We start from the raw sequence: 23,463 nt of genomic DNA, 5'->3' as shown, positions 1-23,463 counted from the left end.
GGTTAACATAGTCGTCCTTGGTGCAGGAGACCCGATTTCGCGTCCCGGTTCCTGGCTGCCCCCCGAATTCGCTACACCGAACATGCTTGTCTTTATAATGGTGGGAGGAAACCCACACAGACACGGGGAGAACACACAAACTCCACACAGCAAGGACCCGGGACGGGACGGCCTGGGGTTCGAACCCAGGACCTTCTTGCGTTGAGGACCAGTGTTGAGCACTGGGCCACCTGTAACTGAACACTCTTCTACATTAAGGTGACGACAGGAGCTCAGGACCTGCAGCAAGGCTCTAACTTCAACAGGGCTGCAGTTTCTTTCCCTGGACACGACTTTCAGGACTTACGTAGAGTGGCAGTACATCTGTAAATCTAGTGGGAGGTGACGGCCATCTCGTCAGAGGGTTCAATTCCCTGTGCGGACCAAAGTCACTCATGTACTGAAAGGAATGGAGGCCATACAGCTGGTAGAAAAAAATGCACTAAAAACCTTTATTTTTTCATTCATATTCACAAATAATCAGTTCTGTTCATACCACAAAAATTCGCAGAAACGACATTTCTGATGAGCCAGCCTGTCAGCAGGTAACACCGTCAGTGAACCGACAGGCAGCCATCAAATCTTCCATAAAAAAACAAACCGAGTCTGTCCAACAGACAGAAGACATCAAGCTTGTCTTGGTAGAAACAGACATTTCTCTTCCTGCTCATTTCATCTGAAGTCTTCCTGCTACATGAAAAAACTATTTTACAACATCACTCAATGACTCTCCCAACATCCCGTCCTCCTTCAGGCCTGAAGGAGTCGACTGGTGCCGTTGTCCAGCCGCCCATTCCAAACCATCGTGATGCAACAGTCACATGACAACAAATCCCCAAAGAATCGCAGACAGGAACAGATTCAAACCCCGCCGCCATCTTCAGCTCCGTCTGCAGCCAAGATGGAGGACGAGACAGACAGAAGCAGACAGACGGCAGGTGGGAGGGTGGGGGTAAATTCACACTGAACTTGATATTTCCTCAACGGCTCTCCCCTTCATTTCCATGACAACCAACACATGGTGAGTTTGCTGGACTTTGATTGGCTGAAAAACAAACATCAAACAAGTCTTCTTCCTGGGGAATGGAGAGGACAACGTCTTCCTGACCAAAGGATGCTCCTTCAACCTCCTCTTGGACTCCAGGATGGTTGCAGGTTGAAATCCCTGTGATTCTTCAGCCTTTGCCTCCACTGTGGAGCACAATAGCTGGGAGGTACTGGGAGGAATGGTGACCAACAGGGACGGCTGGTTGTACTGCAGAGTGGTCTGACGCAGGTCTGTTCTGGCTCTGGCTTTGGTGTTCACGTCCATGCTGAAGCTGGCTTTGTGTGTGTGCAGGAGTGTGTGTTGTGGTGTATGTAGAAGCATGTGTGTTCTGGTGTAGGGTGTGGGAGTGTGTTAGTCTTCAGCTGACTTCAACTCGGGTCCATTTCCCAGCCATCAGCAGAGGGAACAGCTCCCCCTACTGGTCTGTTCTGGCTTTTTTCGGTCCCGCTCCTTTCCTGGAGAAGACAGGAAGGACACAACGCTTATTATCCATCTAATCTTCATTTAGAGACATTAAAAAAAAACACAAAGTATAAGTAAATGTACACAAGTATTCAATAACATGTGTGGACATATCTGCACAATAAAAGATTCAGTCTTGTGTACATGTTAACACATGACGTCTCAACACGTGGACTTTACTGTCGGACTGAAACCTGATGTTCTTAAAACAGTAGAACACCCAGAGTCTCATGGAATATAACTATTAGTAATATACCTAGTAGTAATATAACTACTAGTAATATAAATATTAGCAATATAACTACTAGTAATATAACTACCAGTAATATAAATATTAGCAATATAACTACTAGTAATATAACTAGTAGTAATATAGCTATTAGCAATATAACTAGTAGTAATATAACCACTAGTCATATAAATATTAGTAATATAACTAGTAGTAATATAATTAGTAGTAATGTAGCTATTAGCAATATAACTATTAGTAATATAACTAGTAGTAATATAACTATTAGTAACATAACTAGTAGTAATATAAATATTAGCAATATAACTACTAGTAATATAACTAGTAGTAATGTAACTATTAGTAACATAACTAGTAGTAATATAAATATTAGCAATATAACTACTAGTAATATAACTAGTAGTAATGTAACTATTAGCAATATAACTAGTAGTAATATAGCTATTAGCAATATAATTACTAGTAATATAACTTAGCAATATAACTAGTAGCAATATAACTACTAGTAATATAACTTAGCAATATAACTAGTAGCAATATAACTATTAGCAATATAACTACTAGTAATATAACTTAGCAATATAACTAGTAGCAATACAAGTATTAGTAATATAACTAGTAGTAATATAACTATTAGCAATAGAACTACTAGTAATATAACTATTAGCAATATAACTAGTAGTAATATAAATATTAGTAATATAACTAGTAGCAATATAACCCCTAGTAAAATAACTATTAGCAATATAACTATTAGTAATATAACTACTACTAATATAACCCTAGCAATATAACTACTAGTAATATAACCATTAGTACTATAAGTGCTAGTAATATAACCCCTAGTAATATAACTATTAGTAATATAACCCCTAGTAACATAATGATTAGCAATATAACTATTAGTAATATAACTACTGGTAATATAACTATTAGCAATATAACTACTAGTAATATAACTATTAGCAATATAGCAATATAACTACTAGTAATATAACTATTAGTAATATAACTCCCAGTAATATAACTAGTAGTAATATGACTACTAGTAACTATTAGTAATATAACTCCTAGTAATATAACGCCTAGTAACAAAACTATTAGTAATATAACTCCTAGTAATATAACTCTAAGTACTAGTAATATAACTTCCAGTAAACATGACTATACATATGACCAGTAAATATGACTAGTTAATATGATCAGTAAATATGACCAGTAAATATGACTAGTTAATATAATCAGTAAATATGACTAGTTAATATGACTATAAATATAACCAGTAAATATGACTAGTTAATGACTATAAATATGACCAGTAAATATGACTAGTTAATATGACTATAAATATAACCAGTAAATATGACTAGTTAATATGACCAGTAAACATGACTATACATATGACCAGTAAATATGACTAGTTAATGACTATAAATATGACCAGTAAATATGACTTGTTAATATAACCAGTAAATATGACTAGTTAATATGACTAGTAAACGTTGTTGTCTAATGTCTTGTTTTAATTTGACTATCTGTGTTTATTATTTATTTATTTTTGCATTTCTCCCCAATTGTACCCGGCCAATTACCCCACTCTTCCAAGCTGCCCCGCTCGCTGCTCCACCCCTTCTGCTGATCCGGGGAGGGCTGCAGACTAACACATGCCTCCTCCTCTGAACCTCCCTGAGGTGTCTCCCTGTTGAGGGTTTTTTGGGAGGTGCTCCTTATCCAGTGAGAGGGTCTAAGGACCGGATGCTGTGTTGCTGTAAAGCCCCTGAGGCACATTTTTAATTTGTGATACTGGGCTGTACTAATAACATTGACTTGATTTGATTTGATGTGGAGTCACCAGCCGCTTCTTTTCACCTGACAATGAGGAGTTTCACCAGGGGGACGTAGCACGTGTGAGGACCACGCTATTCCCCCCCTTCCCCCTGAACAGGCACCCTGACCGACCAGAGGAGGCGCTAGTGCAGCGACCAGGACACACCCACATCCGGCTTCCCACCCGCAGATACAGCCAATTGTGTCTGCAGGGACGCCCGATCAGGCCGGAGGTAAGATGGGGACTCGAACAACTCTACCTGTATTGACTTCTTGCAGAGTGGTGTAGGAACAGGAGGGTGGTAGTAGGTAGTTATTCATGTTTCTACAAGACCCGTCTGGTTCAAGTTTTCATTTCTTACCTTTTCAAGGACTGAGCTTCATGTTTCCCTGTGAGTATTACTGCAGCCTGTCTACATAAAGGCTTGCTATCCTGCACCATCCACCCTGAGTCATGTGATGGAGGTTTGCATTCAGTCCAACAGCACAACAGGTGATTCCTACTTCCTCAACCATGACACTGGACAATGTGTAAGCTAACCAGCTAGACTATAAATAGAGACTGAGTTTAAGTTAGTGTGTGTCTAGTTAACACACCTTCAGATGGGGAGGCATATGAGTGAATCAGAATCAGAACACTTTATTCTGATTCTGGTTCACTAGCTGAACACCAGCAGACACGTGGCCTCTGTGATGCATGGATAATATATATATATATATATATATATATATATATATATATATATATATATATATATATATATGTGTGTGTGTTTGTGTATATAATTTGAAAGAAAATGTGAAGGAGAATTGTCTAAAAACCCTCCAGGAGCTTGAAAAGTGGCATTCTCCAGGCAGCATGCTGCAGGAATCAATCCCAGTATGCACAGCTTGTCCATCCATCCATTACCCGACTCGCTTATCCTGCTCTCAGGGTCACAGGGATGCTGGAGCCTATCCCAGCAGTCATTGGGCAGCAGGCGGGGAGACACCCTGGACAGGCCGCCAGGCCATCACAGGGCCCCCACACACACACACACCTAGGGACAATTTAGTACGGCCGATTCACCTGACCTCCATGTCTTTGGACTGTGGGAGGAAACCGGAGCCCCCAGAGGAAACCCACACAGACACGGGGCGAACAGTCAAACTCGGACTACCCGGGGGCTCGAACCCAGGACCTTCTTGCTGTGAGGCGACTGCGCTATCCACTGTGCCGCCCCAGTTTCTATGTATCTATCAATAACTCCAGACACATCAAGAGACGAGACACAGTCCAGCACAGCGCCTGACAACTGGTGTCTACACCGGTGGTCCATCAGTTCTACTACAGATGACGTGACAAACCGCCTCCACTTCAACATGTCAGATATGTGGAATAATGCCCCGTTTCCACGACCGGACTCGCAGTGTTGTTTCCATCACCGCAGCAGTACCCCTAAGTGTAGATGGTCTGCATTGATTTTGGTACCCGTTCCAGTTGTTTTGGAACCTCGACAAAGGTGGTACCAGAAAAGTGGTAACAGTTACCAAAATGCCGGAACTTTCCAGTAATGGAAAACAAATAAGTCGAGTTGAGTTGAGCCGGTACCATGTGGTGGAAAAGGGCATATAAGTGTGACTGGACAGTGTGTGTGATTCAGAAGGATGCAGTTTACTGGAAGGCCACTGAATGAGGCTGGTGTGTTGAATGAAAGGGGGGAGGCATCATCTCATTGAGCTCCAACACATTCAGGTGGAGTGTGTTGATATGAAGTTGAAACCACATCTTAACAGGAATACAAACACAACTCTTACATATCAGGGGAGGCTCCGGGTCGCTTCACTACAGCTTTAGTACCATCTTTACTAGTTTCTGTAGGAGAGAGAGAGACACACACACACACACACACACACACACACACACACACACACACACACACACACACACACACACACAGACAGAATGTTGAAATAGTCGGTATAACATTTCTGGAAGCTTTGGATAACTGCTCCCCCAAAAAACCCACAACTTTGAAGTTGCTAGTCAGAAGAATATGGAGTACTATAACGTTTATATTGTTATTGCTACATTAGCAGTAGTAGTACATTAGTAGGAGAAGTAGCAGTATATTATCAATAGTGAGTCGTAGTAGCAGTAGTAGGGATAGTAGTAGTAGTAGTATATTATTATTTAGTAGCAGCAGTAAAATAGAAGTACTTCTTGGTCACCTTGCAGCCATCGGACTTGTGTGGCGGGGCCGTAGCCCTTCTCGTTGCGTGCCGCGATACGAAAGATGATGGCAGGTTTGGTGGTGTAGTCTATGTGGGCATTGGACAAATTGGAACTCTGGACCAGGCAGGATGGAGTAGGACCACAGAAGACCCTCATGAAGGCCAACTGGGCCGGACCAGAACCAGTCTGTTTCTGGCTGTCTGAGTGACTGGACTGGATGGCCAGGTAGACAGAATACTCGATGATCTTCCCCGAGGTCACAGAGGGAGGCTCCCATGTCAGCTGAGCTCCTTCTGGATTCTACAGAGAGGAGAGGCGTCCAATAGGAGGAGGAGGAGAGGAAGATGAAGAGTCTGCATGAGGGAGGGTCCATTATTGACTCCATAGATGAAATAAATCAACAACTCCTCTGCTGTTCAGTACAGCTCAACTCTGATTTATAAACTCCAACAGCCAAACCCTTCCAACCACGCCAACATGGCAGCACAAGAGTGCTGACAAGGCTGACTACATGAGGACATCAGCTCTACCATCCCACACGCGAACCAACATGTGCTCACTTCAAAACATGCAAGTACACCTTTGCAGGGCTTAATTTGTGTTGGATACTGCCGGTACAGGATCCAGGACCTCCCAGATTGGGATTCACACCTCTGGTTGGCCAAAACAACCAGACACAAGAACAGTTTCTTTACGCAGGCTGTTACTCCGATGAACACTCAACACTGCCAAAATACATCTAAGCACACTGTATTTCGTACAACATACACATGTATATCCTGTACTGTCAACCTATCTCGTGTAGCTAAGTAACCTGATAATATACATATATATACACACACACACACACACATATATATGTATATGTATAAAACTTTGTTAAAAGAAACACTCCACGGTAGGGAAAGTGCTCAACAAATAAGGAGCAAAATAATTCTTTATTCTTTCTTTATGAGACAGTACTGTCTCAAAGAATTTACTTGACTCCCTGGATTGTATGTGTGTGTGTGACTTTGTTTAAATTTAAGTTTATCTTTCTCCAGCCTGTAAACACTGAATCTGTAGCTTATTTTAATTTCTTGTGCCTGACTAAATACTGTCATTTTATGTTTTGTTTTTGTTCATTTTAGATTTTTTTTTAAGTTGTAATTTAATTTGTTGTGATATTCTTTAGCTTTTTGTGAGATTGAACGGATGCCTCGGCACTTAGTCACCAGCAACGTGTCCATGCTGTGTTGTTGTGCATGTGACACATAGGGGTGTAAGAAAACATTGATACATCTTTTGTGATACTGTATCCATTCTCAAAACCACTATATGGATTTTTAATTGTTTACATGTAAAGGTTGGTGACAAACATGTTGTGTTGTGTGTAACCCCACGACCGCTAGATAACAGTGTTGTAATCTATCTTCAGCCATTTGACTCTTCCACTCCAACCCAACAACGTAAACTGAGACAGGAAGTAACATAAGAACGAAGAACACAGGCCTATGAAACCACAATACATCACCTTTCTGACAGGATCACAATATATCACCTTTCTGACAGTATCACAATATATCACCTTTCTGACAGTATCACAATATATCACCTTTCTGACAGTATCACAATATATCACCTTTCTGACAGTATCACAATATATCACCTTTCTGACAGTATCACAATATATCACCTTTCTGACAGTATCACAATATATCACCTTTCTGACAGTATCACAATATATCACCTTTCTGACAGTATCACAATATATCACCTTTCTGACAGTATCACAATATATCACCTTTCTGACAGTATCACAATATATCACCTTTCTGACAGTATCACAATATATCACCTTTCTGACAGTATCACAATATATCACCTTTCTTACAGTATCACAATATATCACCTTTCTGACAGTATCACAATATATCACCTTTCTTATGGTATCACAATATATCACCTTTCTTATGGTATCACAATATATCACCTTTCTGACAGTATCACAATATATCACCTTTCTGACAGTATCACAATATATCACCTTTCTTATGGTATCACAATATAGCACCTTTCTTATGGTATCACAATATATCAACTTTCTTATGGTATCACAATATATCACCTTTCTTACGGCATCACAATATATCACCTTTCTTATGGTATCACAATATATCACCTTTCTTATGGTATCACAATATATCACCTTTCTGACAGTATCACAATATATCACCTTTCTGACAGTATCACAATATATCACCTTTCTGACAGTATCACAATATATCACCTTTCTTACAGTATCACAATATATCACCTTTCTTATGGTATCACAATATATCACCTTTCTTATGGTATCACAATATATTGTGATATACTGACTCGTATCCCCTGTATGGTGATTGATACGTATCGTGTCACCAGATCCCCACCAGTACACAGCCCTACTAATAAAACAAGCTGAACTTGGATTGGAGGTACCTTGCTAATCTTGATAGCACAGGGTGCTCCTGGGAATCCTGGCAGGCAGGTCTTGAAGGCTGACACCTCAGAGAAAGCACCGCGGCCGCAGGTATTAATTCCCGCAACTCGGAATTTATACGCCGTCCCCGGCTGGAGCTCCACCTTCCTCATCTGGCTGTAGTCCGGCATCAACGCAGAGTCATCCTAATGACAGACCACGATTCATCTATTCAGTCATCAGTACTGACACGGGTCCACACTCACATCTTGACGTTCACAACCAGATGACTCATTATTCAGAAAATCACATAGTTACCGGTTCAAACTTCATACATAAAGCTTGTGTGTTTAACTGTAGATGCTGTTTGGATAACAAAATGTGAAAATTAACCACTAAAACAAATCCATCAAGAGCAGAAACTCAGTTTTGTCAAGTTTGTTCTGACCAAATCTTACAACACGCCACATGGTTGTCTGTGACACTCTGTGTTCAAACAGTCCATCTTGTAATAAACGAATATGAGGCTCTGCAGTTCATGTCAACAGTTGTTTGTTCTGTACTGGACTGAGTTGTTCCTGTGTGAGACTCTCTAGCTGAGTTGTTCAGATGAAGTTCGTTCGGTGTTCTTACATCCAGCAGGTTGTCGTCGTAGGGGATGTAGTAGTGAGTCACGACCATGTTGGTAACCTTAACGATGCCAACATCAAACCACTGGTTCTCTTTCTTCACGGTGGGCTTTGGTACGGACGATGGTACTCCCTGCTTCTGTAGGACAGGCACATACACAGACGATAAAACTACAGCACTCCAGTGATTAACTGCTCACGTGTCTGTAGTGACTCAGACCAGCCATCTGCCTGCAGCAGAGCACGAGGTAGCACACAGAACCTTCTCTAAAAACCTGAGCGTGCTGGTTGGACATTCGTCTGTTGGTGCTCAATTTTCACCAACTTGTGGATCTTAACTTAAAAAAACATGACAATTTCTCCTTTTTCTACCAAATTAGATAAAATCATTAATGTAGAGACGTGACACAGAGCAGAGGAGCTGGTCTTTATAAACAACAGGGTGGAGCCCTACCAGTCGTCTTTTTTTTTGTTGGTATTTTTAACGGTATTAGACGGTGACAGTGGAGAGGTAGACAGAAAATGGGGGGGGTTGTATGACATGCAACATAGGTCGCCGTCTGGAATCCAAGCGGCAACCATTCGCTGTAATCATTGGGCGACGGAGGCACCCCACCAGTCAAATGTAACAATGAACGTGACTGTCCTACTCACCCCTGCTGTGGTGCTCACACCGTTAGCCACCTCCGCTAGTGTAGCAGCAGCTTGCTGCTTGGCCGGACTGGCTGCAGATGAAAGGGTCTGTGCTGGACCAAATGTACTGGCCAGCCTGGCTACTGCGCTGGTTACTGCTGCTGATGCCAACTCATGACCATTACTCTCTGCTGCCGGGTCATTCAGACTGTCTGCTGGAGCAAGACCCTCTGCAAGAGGAGAGGACAGAGTCAATGGAGAACTGATTACAACTTCTATCACAATATGACTGTCAACTAGACCACATAACTCTAACTGAACATTACTCTGTTACTAATATCACAATATGACTGTCAGCACATCATTTTATACCACTGAACATCACTATTATGGAGGGGGTAAGAGGTCACAGAAAGGCGGATAGGAGGTAACAGGGAACTAGAAGCAGATAGACCTTAGTAGAGTCTTCTCTGTTACTTCCCATGCTGCATTTGCTAAAGCAAGCCAGAAGGTGGATTTGTTTTTAAAAAAAAACAAAACATGGTTTCGTGACATTATTAGACACGGTTTGACAACAGTGGGTGAAGGTGGAAAATGGACTGGTGTTTTATTTACAATAATGGCTGATGAAGTGAGCAGTAGAGTATGAATACTCTGAGGGAACAGCTCTACTCCTTAAACCAGGTCAAAACCAATGGTACCTGTGGGGACAGTGCTGCTGGGCTGGCTGAGTTCTGCTTGGTTCTGGGCCTCCTGTAGCTGCTGCTGCTGCTGGACCAGGACGGCCAACTCCTGCGGGGTCAGAACTATAGGAATGGTTCCAGATGGGTCCACAGAACCAGTCTCTCCTTCATCTACAGACAGACAAAGAGACAGAAGTAAGATTCTCATGTTCTGACAGACAGACACAGACAGGAGAAACATGAGGAAGAGCATGAGGAGGGATCGTCTTCCAGGACAGGCACCTACAGCAGGTGCAGCATGGGCAGTGCAGAGACACAGACAGTACGTAGACACGCAAGTAGGTGGTCTCTCTGTCTGTTAGTCTCCCTACCTATCTGTCTGTCTATTTCTTTATCTCTATATATCTGTATGCCAACTTGGTGAGTACAGAATGTCTTGCTGCCTGGAAGACAGTCTGTCTGTCTACTTACTGAGGACAGCCTGTCTTGCTGCATGGAGAACAGCCTGTATGGCTAGGCTGTGGTCTGTGGCCGCTTGTTGTGCGGCTTCCTCTGCTGCCGCAGTGACAGCCAACTCTTCAGGGGTAAGACCCGTCACCATCAGTGTTGTTGCCCCAGAAACCACGCCTGTGTCTTCACTGCCATCCCCTTCTGATGACATCAGTTCCTGAGGCAGGCCACTGTCAGTAGAGCCCATCTGTGGGGGGTGGGGGTAAAGTTATTGTACTGCCAGAGTCCGTGTGTGTCTCCATGTGTGTATGTGTGTGTGTGTGTGTATGTATGTGTGTGTGTGTGTGTGTGTGTGTGTGTGTGTGTGTGTGTGTGTGCGTGCGTGTACCTGATCAGTCTGGGTAGTGTCCATGGCCTCAACGTGCACATGCAACATGGCGGCTGCTGACTGCATCACAGCTTCTGAATGGTTGTCAGTCTGCATAGGCTCCTCTTCTTCAGCTGTTGCCATGGCGATAGCTTCAGAGGACTCCGCCCTCTCCTCACCAACCATCAAAGAGATCTCCTACAAACAATATTTATGAGACATTTTTAGACATGATGGAATGCCAGCCCATTCAGCATCTTCTTAAAAAACTCAGTTGTTATAGAATCCTGGATCTGTTTCTTCAGACAGCCAGTGGTACATTGAAGATGCAGGTGAGAACGTTATCCACACTCTGTTAAAGTTCCCATGTTTTATTCAGCAACATTTGGACTGGTATGAAGTCTGGCAGGTCTTGGTCTCAAGTCAAGTTTATCAGTATAGCCCAAAATCACAAGGCAGTCCTGAAGGGCTATCTGACCTTACGCCCATGTCTCACCTGCTGTGCATTATTCTTCTGCTAGGTTTCTTTCTGTTTCTTCTTCAGTCTCTTCTGCTAGGTTTCTTTCTGTTTCTTCTTCAGTCTCTTCTGCTAGGTTTCTTTCTGTTTCTTCTTCCTTCTCTTCTGCTAGGTTTATTTGTTTCTTCTTCAGTCTCTTCTGCTAGGTTTCTTTGTTTCCTCTTCATTGTCTTCTGCTAGGTTTCTTTGTTTCCTCTTCATTGTCTTCTGCTAGGTTTCTTTGTTTCTTCTTCAGTCTCTTCTGCTAGGTTTCTTTCTGTTTCTTCTTCAGTCTCTTCTGCTAGGTTTCTTTGTTTCTTCTTCAGTCTCTTCTGCTCGGTTTCTTTGTTTCTTCTTCAGTCTCTTCTGCTAGGTTTCTTTCTGTTTCTTCTTCAGTCTCTTCTGCTAGGTTTCTTTGTTTCTTCTTCAGTCTCTTCTGCTAGGTTTCTTTCTGTTTCTTCTTCAGTCTCTTCTGCTAGGTTTATTTGTTTCTTCTTCAGTCTCTTCTGCTAGGTTTCTTTGTTTCCTCTTCATTGTCTTCTGCTCGGTTTCTTTGTTTCTTCTTCATTCTCTTCTGCTCAGTTTCTTTCTGTTTCTTCTTCATTCTCTTCTGCTCGGTTTCTTTCTGTTTCTTCTTCAGTCTCTTCTGCTAGGTTTCTTTCTGTTTCTTCTTCAGTCTCTTCTGCTAGGTTTCTTTCTGTTTCTTCTTCAGTCTCTTCTGCTCAGTTTGTTTCTTCTTCCTTCTCTTCTGCTAGGTTTATTTGTTTCTTCTTCAGTCTCTTCTGCTAGGTTTATTTGTTTCTTCTTCATTCTCTTCTGCTCAGTTTCTTTGTTTCTTCTTCATTCTCTTCTGCTCGGTTTCTTTCCGTTTCTTCTTCATTCTCTTCTGCTCGGTTTCTTTCCGTTTCTTCTTCATTCTCTTCTGCTAGGTTTCTTTCTATCCTTCTTCATTCTCTTCTGCTGAGTTTCTTTCCGTTTCTTCTTCATTCTCTTCTGCTCAGTTTCTTTCTGTTTCTTCTTCATTCTCTTCTGCTCAGTTTCTTTCTGTTTCTTCTTCATTCTCTTCTGCTCAGTTTCTTTCTGTTTCTTCTTCATTCTCTTCTGCTCAGTTTCTTTCTGTTTCTTCTTCATTCTCTTCTGCTCAGTTTCTTTCTGTTTCTTCTTCATTCTCTTCTGCTCGGTTTCTTTCCGTTTCTTCTTCATTCTCTTCTGCTCGGTTTCTTTCCGTTTCTTCTTCATTCTCTTCTGCTCGGTTTCTTTCCGTTTCTTCTTCATTCTCTTCTGCTAGGTTTCTTTCCGTTCCTTCTTCATTCTCTTCTGCTAGGTTTCTTTCTGTTTCTTCTTCATTCTCTTCTGCTCGGTTTCTTTCCGTTTCTTCTTCATTCTCTTCTGCTAGGTTTCTTTCCGTTCCTTCTTCATTCTCTTCTGCTAGGTTTCTTTCCGTTTCTTCTTCATTCTCTTCTGCTCAGTTTCTTTCCGTTCCTTCTTCATTCTCTTCTGCTAGGTTTCTTTCCGTTCCTTCTTCATTCTCTTCTGCTCAGTTTCTTTCCGTTTCTTCTTCATTCTCTTCTGCTAGGTTTCTTTCTGTTCCTTCTTCATTCTCTTCTGCTATGCATCCATAACCTGTCCTTCTAATGTTTGGATGTGCACTCAACTATTTCTGAGAACTGAAAATCCCAGTCCACTGCACCAGTCCTGTTGCCCTGCGTCCTCACTATGCATGCCAGCCAGGTAGATGAAGACACAGATGTTGTTCAAACCAGGGCACGTGGAGTGAGGCAGACAGGGATGAAACTGTGTCCCCTTTTTTCTAATGTTCCAGACATGTACTTAATGTTTTGTTGACAGGCAAATTCCTCCTTAGTGTTTTAGTTTTAACTTTACATACTTACGTTAATATTTTTACATTTTATGTACAATCCAATCGTATACATTACCTATTCAAACTTTATAAAAATATAATGTCTTCTTGAAAGTCAATACACTCATGTATCGTGGCATCTTGTTTTTCTGCTGTAAAAAAAAAACAAAAAAAAACAACAACCAAGCCCTCCATCAACAAACTTTTTGCCAGGAATTGTCGGAGTGACTGTTAAATGAAAGAGTATGTGGCTGTTATTTTTAAATGCTAGCCATATTGTCTGCTCACATGTTTTCCACTATGGGACTTTGGCTACAGTTACACATATTTTAACATTGTGGCAGAGCACCAGAAGAACAGTGAGGACAGGACAGATCTCAGCCACTTTTATTCATTATTTTATTGCTGGAACGATAAAAATCAAGGAAACCCAATTGTACCAAACAAGGATTAATACTGAACCCCACATTTTTCTTTAGTAAACTGGGATTTCTTTGAACAAGACTTCTGAACCACATTCTATGAGCTTACGCAAAGCACACACACAAATGAGACAACAAATTCCTTATTCTAGGTGGCTGTGAACATCTGAAAATGATCATCTACATGTTAGCTATTGTGTCAAACTTATCTGCTTGGTCAATTAAAAAAGAATTGTGGCTCCAAGTATATCATATTTAAACAAGCAATTAAAATCAACACATTCCGTGACAAGATTGCCTTTGGGATTTATCTGACAACACAGCTGAATTTAACTAAGCTGTTGATTTAAAGTACACTGTTTAACCAGTTCAGTGCACAGAAACGTGTGATTCCATGCAGTATGGATTCTCTCACACATCACAGGACTGAAGGTGTGCTGACAGAACAGGCTGTGAGTTGACTGTACTGAGTGTAGGTCTGCAGCCAGACTTTCTTGGAACAAACGCCATCTAGAAAGCTTACAGATGGAAATGGGATTTGTGAACGAGGAAACCACCAACAGTGCCGGGAAAGTTATTTCAGCAATGCTAGAGAATGTGTATGTGAAAGGGTCTAAAGAGAACTGAAGGAAGCCAAAGGGGAGCCAACTTCTACATTTGCCTATAAAAGAGCTGTCACCCCTAATGCATTTTGTAAATCGATGTAGGTCAGTCACAATGACTACATACCGGTATGGAGGGCCCTGGGGCGGGTGTGGCTTGTGTTACCGTGGTAACAGCTCTGCCCTGAGTGGCGGCTGTGGGGCAGGCAGGGTCTGAAGAGGCAGCAGTGTCTGTAGAGCTGCTGTCCACCTGTCCACTGTCACTGACCTGCTGGGCTGCAGGGAAAAGTACAATAAGTCTCAGTGGGACAGTACAGTCCATCATGTCAGACTCCTGTGGAGCAGCCCATGTTACAAGTTTGGGAAGTGCCATGTAAATGAAGTTGTTGTTATTATTATTACCGTTATTGTCATCATGACATGAGGATAAATAGCCATCCCAGAGAACATTCTACATTTAATACCACTTTAAAAAAAAATACCACTACTACTATCATTTCATCAGCAGCATTACTATTTCAATTTGTATGAAAAACCTCTGAGGTGGTGACAGTGTTGATGCAACCCATGTCCTTGCATCAACAGTAAAGCAGAAGTTGTTAAAATAGGAGCAGAGCAGAAATTCAGGGTGGTAGAGTTGTAGATGCAGGGCTAGGAACAGTAGGGGTTTGAGTAGTACTGCTAACCATAGTAGTAGTGGTTGTATCGGTGGTTGTAGTAGCAACAGTAACAGTCGAAGCAGCAACAGTACCACACCAGTAGCAGTACTAGTGATTGTACCAGTAGTGTTACCTGTAGCGGTGGTGGCTGTGTTGGTGGTTCCTGTCTCATGGGTCTCACAGGGAGGGTTGGAACAGACCCTCTGGATGGTGCAACCTGGTCCAGACTGGGTTGGTGTGTTGGTGGTTCCTGTCTCATGGGTCTCACAGGGAGGGTTGGAACAGACCCTCTGGATGGTGCAACCTGGTCCAGACTGGGTTGGTGTGTTGGTGGTTCCTGTCTCATGGGTCTCACAAGGAGGATTGGAACAGACCCTCTGGATGGTGCAACCTGGTCCAGACTGGGTTGGTGTGTTGGTGGTTCCTGTCTCATGGGTCTCAAAGGGAGGGTTGGAACAGACCCTCTGGATGGTGCAACCTGGTCCAGACTGGGTTAGTGTGTTGGTGGTTCCTGTCTCATGGGTCTCACAGGGAGGGTTGGAACAAACACTCTGGATGGTGCAACCTGGTCCAGACTGTGTTGGTGTGTTGGTGGTTCCTGTCTCATGGGTCTCACAGGGAGGGTTGGAACAGACACTCTGGATGGTGCAACCTGGTCCAGACTGGGTTGGTGTGTTGGTGGTTCCTGTCTCATGGGTCTCACAGGGAGGGTTGGAACAGACACTCTGGATGGTGCAACCTGGTTCAGACTGGGCTAGTGTGTTGGTGGTTCCTGTCTCATGGGTCTCACAGGGGGGGTTGGAACAGACCCTCTGGATGGAGCAACCTGGTCCAGACTGGGTTGGCGTGTTGGTGGTTCCTGTCTCATGGGTCTCACAGGGAGGGCTGCAACAGACCTTCTGGATGGTGCTACCTGGTCCAGACTGGGTTGGTGTGTTGGTGGTTCCTGTCTCATGGGTCTCACAGGTAGGGTTGGAACAGACCTTCTGGATGGTGCTCCCTGGTCTAGACTGGGTTGGTGTGTTGGTGGTTCCTGTCTCATGGGTCTCACAGGTAGGGTTGGAACAGACCTTCTGGATGGTGCTACCTGGTCCAGACTGGGTTGGTGTGTTGGTGGTTCCTGTCTCATGGGTCTCACAGGTAGGGTTGGAACACACCTAGAACCCATGATGAAAAAATTAATCACACACTGCGAGGACCATCTGACAAATTCTGTAAGATTTGGCAAACTTTTCTGAGACATGTAGAAGAGGAGTTAGACTTACATGAGAACCTCTAATGCAAATGTGATTATGGGATAATGGTATTGGTTAAATATCCCGCTCCGATAGACCCTGAGATATAGAATAATCTCCTAAATTTAATTTCCTTTGCCTTTTTTTTTCTTTCCTCGTCTTTATTTTACAGTGAACTCCAATGCTTTTATTTCAGTGTTATTCAACATATTGAAGTTGTTAGCAGCACAGCAGAATTAGGTAAGCAAACTTGTATTGTTTGAGTTTTGCTGCATTTAGTCCTTCCTTGCTGTATTTTTATTTTATCTGTTTATTTATTTACTTATTTAGAGGGGGGTTGTGTGTTTTGTATGTTTTTTTGTATGCTTACCACTTAAAAAAGCAATCAACAAAGTTTAAAAGTAAAAAGTTTCTGTCCACCACTATAATGTTGCTAAAGCCCCATGTAACCAAACAATCACTGATGCCGAGACTCGGGACATCTGTTTCAAGATATGCCGCCATTTGTCTTTTTGCTCTATGACACAGCTTCTCTGTCATTATAGTCCAAGAATTTAAGGTGGTCGAACCTGAGAACAAAACTTGTGTAAAGACTGACACCAGAACAGTACAAGTCCAGTATAACATCATCACTGTAAAGTCACAATTTCACTACAGTCATATTTAGGTTTTTTTTTCCTCTGCCATAGAGTGTATGATTCCAATTCCACAATGGTTGAAAGACAAATTAAACACAACTAAAAACAATAAAATCTCAAAGGAAGTTTTTTTTCTTCATTTCAAAACTGGATCATGTAATTCTTGTTCTCAAATGGTCTAGAAAAGTTATCTCGAGTGTGCACTGTCCAAGACCAAGTCAAATCCAAGTCATTATGTTGTGAAATCCAAGACGAAACAGAAACCTTCAAAATGTGGACTTTAGACTAGATTAAAGACAGAGTCCATACTCAAGTACTACACCCGTAGGCTTCTCCAAGACAAACTAACTCCACTTCACTATTGCATCCATTGTTGTTTACTACCTGATGTGACCTCTCACCTGTTGTAAGCCTCCAGCTGCCACTGTGGTGGTGCTGGTGGTTCCAGTGTCGTGGGTCTCACAGGGTGGGTTGGAGCCCAGAGAAAACACTGGTCCTGGTAAAGACTCAGAGCTCGGAACAGTACCGGTCTGGTCAGAACCCATGCTGGAGTGGGCCATAGTTGGTGTGTTTGTCGTTCCAGTTATATGGTTTTCGGATTGGAGAAGGTGCGGCACTGGACTGGTGCCCGTGACAGCAGGTGGGGGAACTGGATCGGTAGGTTTGTAGTTGGAGTCCATGGAGCAGCAGGTGGTGGTGGTTGTGTTAGTGGTACCAGTGTTGTGAGTTTCTGATGGGGGATTGGTGCACATCTGGAGGTGATGGGGTACATTAGATCAAGAGTTAAAGCTGTTTACCAAGATAGACGGCTACAAAATCTGTTAAACTTATTAATATTATGAATACTGGTTTATGATTGCATTTCATATTCATTTTACAACTATGGGTTGCCAAGAGGGGGTAAACATCTCTTGTAAGAAACCTTGTAATCTACTTGAACTGCAGACCCTTTAGCCAATCAGCTCCTCCATGGTCTACCTTGATCCTACCTGGAGCACGCAGCCCATCCCAGCTGAGACCACGGTGGGGGTGTTGGTGGTTCCAGTGTCATGAGTTTCGCAGGGCGGGTTAGAACACACCATGGTCACTGCAAGGTCAGTGGATCAGGTTAGAGGTGTAATGACCCCCGGAACTTGTTTGAAATGTTATGAAGGGAAACAATCACATCATCTCTGTAATGCATGTTGTAAGGGTGACATCCCATTAGCAACCATAATACTGGGCAGTCTTCTGTGTCTCTGGAACGCCGGACAGTCCACAAGTCACCATCATCAGTGGCGTTACAGGAGCTATATGTAACGCTGTAGCCTACTGCAGTGTAGTTGGTGAAAGCAGTGGCAAACCAGGAAGTAAGAGTAAAGTTCACATTCTTGACTTGTCTGCCAGTGACATCACCAATGGTCACAGTTTTGGTGGCATTTCAGAAACACAGAAGACTGCTCAGTATCATGGCTGCTGATAGCGTGTTATCTCTACAACATGTACTTCGAGATGACTGTTTAACTTTCAGACTCATTATTAGAACAGGGTATGTCATGACAGTTGCACATATTATATGGTTTAAAGGATTTCCAGAATATTCCACCATCCCATACATTATTTTAAAGTTTGTATATATTTTAGCAGGTAGGTCATCTGACCATTTCAGTGTTTCTGAGTGGATGTTGCTGAAAAGAATCAAGAATGATGCAGCACATTTTTCAAGCTGCCTTGCTGTACATGTATCACCCATCACTGTGTCCCTACTTTGGCTACGTATTACTGCCCACATGAAGTTTAAAACCTTGCTGTTGGCTTTCTGGGGGGTTCAAGGAACTGCACCGACTTGTGTGCAAACCCATATCAACTTGTACCATCCATCCATTATCCAAGTCGCTTATCCTGCTCTCAGGGTCACGGGGATGCTGGAGCCTATCCCAGAAGTCAACTGGCGGCAGGTGGGGAGACACCCTGGACAGGCCGCCAGACCATCACAGGGCCCCCCCCACACACACACACACACCTAGGGACAATTTAGTACGGCCAATTCACCTGACCTACATGTCTTTGGACTGTGGGAGGAAACCGGAGCCCCTGGAGGAAACCCACGCAGACACGGGGAGAACATGCAAACTCCACACAGAGGAAGGCCTGGGACAACCCCCAAGGTTGGACTACCCCGGGGCTTGAACCCAGGACCTTCTTGCTGTGAGGCGACCGCGCTAACCACTGCGCCACCGTGCCGCCCATCCATCCATTATCCAAGCTGCTTATCCTGCTCTCTGGGTTGCGGAATGCTGGAGCCTATCCCAGCAGTCATTGGGCAGAAGGCAGGGAGACATCCTGGACAGGCCACCAGGCCATCACAAGGCCTCAGTCCGGCTCACCATTTTTCTAATCAACCTCTGATAGGTTACTATCTGTGCCCACCACAAACACATTAAGTTCTAGGTCCAGACTTTTCTCACCTGGTCCAGAAATGTCAACTCCTATCTTCCATTAAAGATAAACTCATTTACTTAATCTAAGAATGGCCAAACAGCTGTCCTCTTCCTGGCCTACCTTAATCCTTAAATGGTCTTTGAGCAAAACTCAAACTAACTTGTGGCACTAGTCCTGCTAATATGAATCACCACTAACTACAGTTTTTGCTTTCTGCTTTTACTATTGCACCCTTCAACCACCTTTCCTTGCCAAGACGTACTCTTGGCTATGTAATAATCACTGTTTAGTGCTCTAAGGTGCCTGTAGTTTGGCACACTTAAACTCTGAATTGGCAATGACGTCAAATCTGTGAAGCCACCACAGCACCAATTTGGTATCCCTTAACGACATCATTGTTGTAGTAGCGGACATCGCTAGCAACATAGTACCCTCTACATAAGCATTTATGCTGCGCCTGGCGGCCTGTCCAGGGTGTCTCCCTGCCTGCCGCCCAGTGACTGCTGGGATAGGCTCCAGCATCCCCGGGACCCTGAGAGCAGGATAATTGGTTTGGATAATGGGTGGATATTTACCAATGTGCCTAATATACCATGTGCCGCTGACACCATTACATCTTAGAGGTTGCAGTTAACAACCTTTAACGTTAAAATAATATTACAACCATAAATATATGATAAATTACAATTTCTTCTTACATTTCTATCACCTATGTATAGCTTTATTACGTCGTTTTTCTTTTTAAATGTAGTCTTGCAACTGTATGCCACACATTTAGTTATTGTGATGAGCAGGCAGAAACCCCAGACACAATTAACTTTTTAAGGAATACAAATATGGATGCTGAGGAACTGCTGTTGGCTTCAACCTTATCATGTTATCGAGCCAGAGTTTAGCATAGATCAGTGGTTTGGCACACAAATCTATCAGCATATACTCAAATACAAACATGAATCTGTCTGCTGATACACATGAATCTATCCATTTTACTCTCTTGTAAGTCACTTTGCATAAAATCATCTGCTAAATCAAGTGTGGAATCTATGCAGACAGGGTTACACCACCAATCAGATTTAGCATTAATAGCAGTTTTACTAGCAGCAGTAATTGTGGTCTGCCTTACCTATCCCAGGTAAGGTCTCCTCGGCCCCACCCTCTGTGACGGTGGAGGTAGTTGCAGCTCCAGACTGTTCTGATGTAGGCGAGGCCATGATGGACACAGGCAGGTCCTGAACCACAGGCTGAGCCTCCACACCACTGGGGGTGGTAATGAGAGTTACCTGGGTGGAAGGAAAGTTGAACACGCCTAAGTGAATGTCCACATAGAGAGACTGGTTACCAGATACCCAGCAGAGAATATGTATTGGTAAAATCAACAAAACACACAACCAGCTTCAATGTGTTGGCCTTGTGTGTCTGTATACAGCAAGTGTGCGTGTGTGTGTGTGTGTGTTTACAAATATCAACCTGGGTGGGCGCTGCTGTGGCCTGCGCCGTGGTAACCTGACTGGCTAGTGTAGAAACGGTTGCTAGGGTGGTGATGGGGGTTGCCAATGAGGTGTTGGCAATGGCAACACTTCCTCCAGCCAGTGTGGTGGAGACACTTCCTGTCACCGTGCCTAAACTGGATACTCCTAGACCGAAAGAAAGAGACAAACCAGACAGATAAACACTCAAACGGAGAGTCAGAGAGAGGGACGAGGGGACAGGAGGACAGACAGACAGACAGACACAGCCTTTAAGCTCCTATGTTGGCGTCTATTAGGAATGTGGAGTAGACCTGTTATAATATTTAACTAGTCTGTGGTAGATACGCATAGGGCTGTTACAATTACTACATAATCGCCTGACCGTGATTATTTGATCTGATCACAATCATTTTGCATAATGGTTAGAATAGTTTCCATTCGTTTGTATAAAAACAGCTGGATGAAACTAACAGAAATGTCATGTTTCCATCACTGTTTCCACATCATTTTCCACCACTTGTTGTTTGACTGGCCCTCTTTTAATGACGTCATATTGTTGCACCCCTGGCACAGCACTGGTGAATTAGCGCCAACAAGCTGTTCATCTTGAGACGCTTATTCTACAATATTCGATGACTGCATTTGACATCAACGTCATGGACGTAGTTGCAAAGCCAAACACTACAGCACCGCTGTGGGACATGTTGGTTTTAAGCCAAATGAAAAAGGAGAGCCTGATAACTTGGAGGAGGCCATTTGTCGGATTTGCAGCAAAAAGGTGGCGGTCAGGAGTCCGCGGTGGTGTAGCGGTCTAAGCATCGGCTTGGTGTCGATGCAGTTGCCCACTGGGGACTGGGGTTCGCGCCCCGGTCTCGTCAGATCCGACTATGGCCGGACTCGATGAAGCAGCAATCATTGGCAACGCTGTCTTCGGGAGGGGGGCGGAGTCGGCTTGTGTTCGTCATGTGAATGCGTCTCTGTGTGTGTCGGAAAAACAGTGGTTCGGCTTGGATTCGCCTTGTCACGAAAGTGGGGAGGCGCTTTCCTTCGAGACTGCCGGCCGGAGAGATGCAGTTGGCGAACGCATGCAATACGAGGGTGGGTGTTTGAATTAAAACAGGGATCAATTGGCCACTAAATTGGGAGAAAAAAGGGAAAAATCAGAAAAAAAAAGAAAAAAAAAGGTGGCGGTCAAAAGCGCCGATACCACAAAATTAAAAAACCATCGACGGATCCACCACCCCACCCAATTCGTCAAACTTGGAAAGACAGCCACCACTGCAGTTCCATCCCAGCAACTGCCTGTTCCTGAAACTTTCAGACAAGTGTCTAAATATAAACGTGACAGTACCAGATGGTGCACGTTAACGTCCCCCTGGTGAAACTCCTCACTGTCAGGGGAAAAGAAGCGGCTGGTGACTCCACATGTATCGGAGGAGGCATGTGGTAGTCTGCAGCCCTCCCCGGATTGGCAGAGGGGGTGGAGGAGCGATTGGGACGGCTCAGAAAATAGGGCAATTAGCCAAGGACAACTGGGGAGAAAAGGGGAGGGGGGGGGGACAACTAAATCGCTAATTGTGATTATTTGTATGACAATTAATCATCAGCTAAAATTTCATGATTGTGACAGCCCTACATACACATTCACACACTGAGTGTGTGTATGTGGGCTATTTACCTGTGCTTCCTTTGACGACCAGAGTGGCGACAGTGGGTTTGGAACCTACAGTGCCAGGTGACACCAGCCTGACTCCACCCATTGGTACTGTCCTCAGAATAGTACCAGGCTGACCTGGTACACCTTTCAGAACCACCTACACACACACACACACACACACACACACACACACACACACACACACCTTCAGCCGTGGTTGACATAGCGTTTGAAAATGTTTTGGTAAATAGCTGCAGTACACGGCTGTTTTCTGTCTCATATCATCATGTCTTCTTCACAGGTTTTTATTTCCTCCTCTGTCCACCTGTACGCCACCATCCGCCATGTCTGCCCATGTGACATGAAAATGAAGAAACAGCTGATCATGTGACTGCACCCCCCCCCCCCATTTCATTTTGCATTTGAAAAAGGTGTTTCCATGCAATTTATCACATTACTTTGTACTGACTAAAGAGCTGATCCACCTCAAACAGGCGTAGAAACCTTTGTGCTCATTCTGGTGATTTTATTTGGTGTCTTCTGTTTCCATCAAACTTTTTTAGTTGGAAAAAAACAAAAAAACAAAAGTGAATGAAAAAGCACTTAGAGATCTGAGCATGAAGGCCTGCAGTGTGTATACAGCGTGTCTTCGGTACCTGTGTCACCCCCTGCTGGCCGGTCGCTGTGGTAATCTTGGGTACTGTAGTGATGATTTTACCTCCTGATGCTGGCGTCACCATCTTTGTGGTCAGGATGGTGATAGGGCTTTTACTGGAAGACACCCCTAGAGAGACAGAGGGGACAGACAGACATATAGCAGTGATTCTTGAGATCAGGGACAAAACAGATTTTGATTTTCTAAAAAAAAGAAAAAAAAAAAGTCTTGATTATTTTCAAAACCTATGTATCTATCTTTGGTAAGCGAGGTTTTGGCTATCTAACCACGTTTTGGAACAACCT

General features: G+C 43.4%; 1 protein-coding gene across 1 annotated transcript in view; it reads right to left on the bottom strand.

The window, feature by feature from the left end:
• Positions 1-482: 482 nt before the first annotated feature.
• hcfc1b (host cell factor C1b) overlaps positions 483-23,463 on the bottom strand; it is a 76,336-nt gene continuing 53,355 nt past the window's right edge. Inside the window, exons 15-31 of the mRNA XM_056273922.1 lie at positions 23,160-23,287; positions 22,525-22,660; positions 20,802-21,011; positions 20,501-20,683; positions 17,955-18,043; positions 15,889-15,893; positions 15,217-15,806; positions 14,552-14,700; positions 11,065-11,241; positions 10,698-10,923; positions 10,245-10,397; positions 9,565-9,773; positions 8,915-9,049; positions 8,302-8,487; positions 5,838-6,141; positions 5,424-5,481; positions 483-1,542 (exon numbers count right to left, since the gene is read on the bottom strand). Coding sequence (XP_056129897.1) covers positions 1,503-1,542; positions 5,424-5,481; positions 5,838-6,141; positions 8,302-8,487; positions 8,915-9,049; positions 9,565-9,773; positions 10,245-10,397; positions 10,698-10,923; positions 11,065-11,241; positions 14,552-14,700; positions 15,217-15,806; positions 15,889-15,893; positions 17,955-18,043; positions 20,501-20,683; positions 20,802-21,011; positions 22,525-22,660; positions 23,160-23,287 — 2,978 coding nt within the window. The 3' untranslated portion in view covers positions 483-1,502. The remainder of the gene's footprint in view (positions 1,543-5,423; positions 5,482-5,837; positions 6,142-8,301; positions 8,488-8,914; positions 9,050-9,564; positions 9,774-10,244; positions 10,398-10,697; positions 10,924-11,064; positions 11,242-14,551; positions 14,701-15,216; positions 15,807-15,888; positions 15,894-17,954; positions 18,044-20,500; positions 20,684-20,801; positions 21,012-22,524; positions 22,661-23,159; positions 23,288-23,463) is intronic.

The sequence above is a fragment of the Lampris incognitus genome, chromosome 2 (genome assembly GCF_029633865.1).
Source record: "Lampris incognitus isolate fLamInc1 chromosome 2, fLamInc1.hap2, whole genome shotgun sequence".
NCBI lineage: Eukaryota > Metazoa > Chordata > Actinopteri > Lampriformes > Lampridae > Lampris > Lampris incognitus.
The sequence above is the reverse complement of the archived record's forward strand: the minus strand, read 5'-3'. Positions and strand labels throughout refer to the sequence as shown.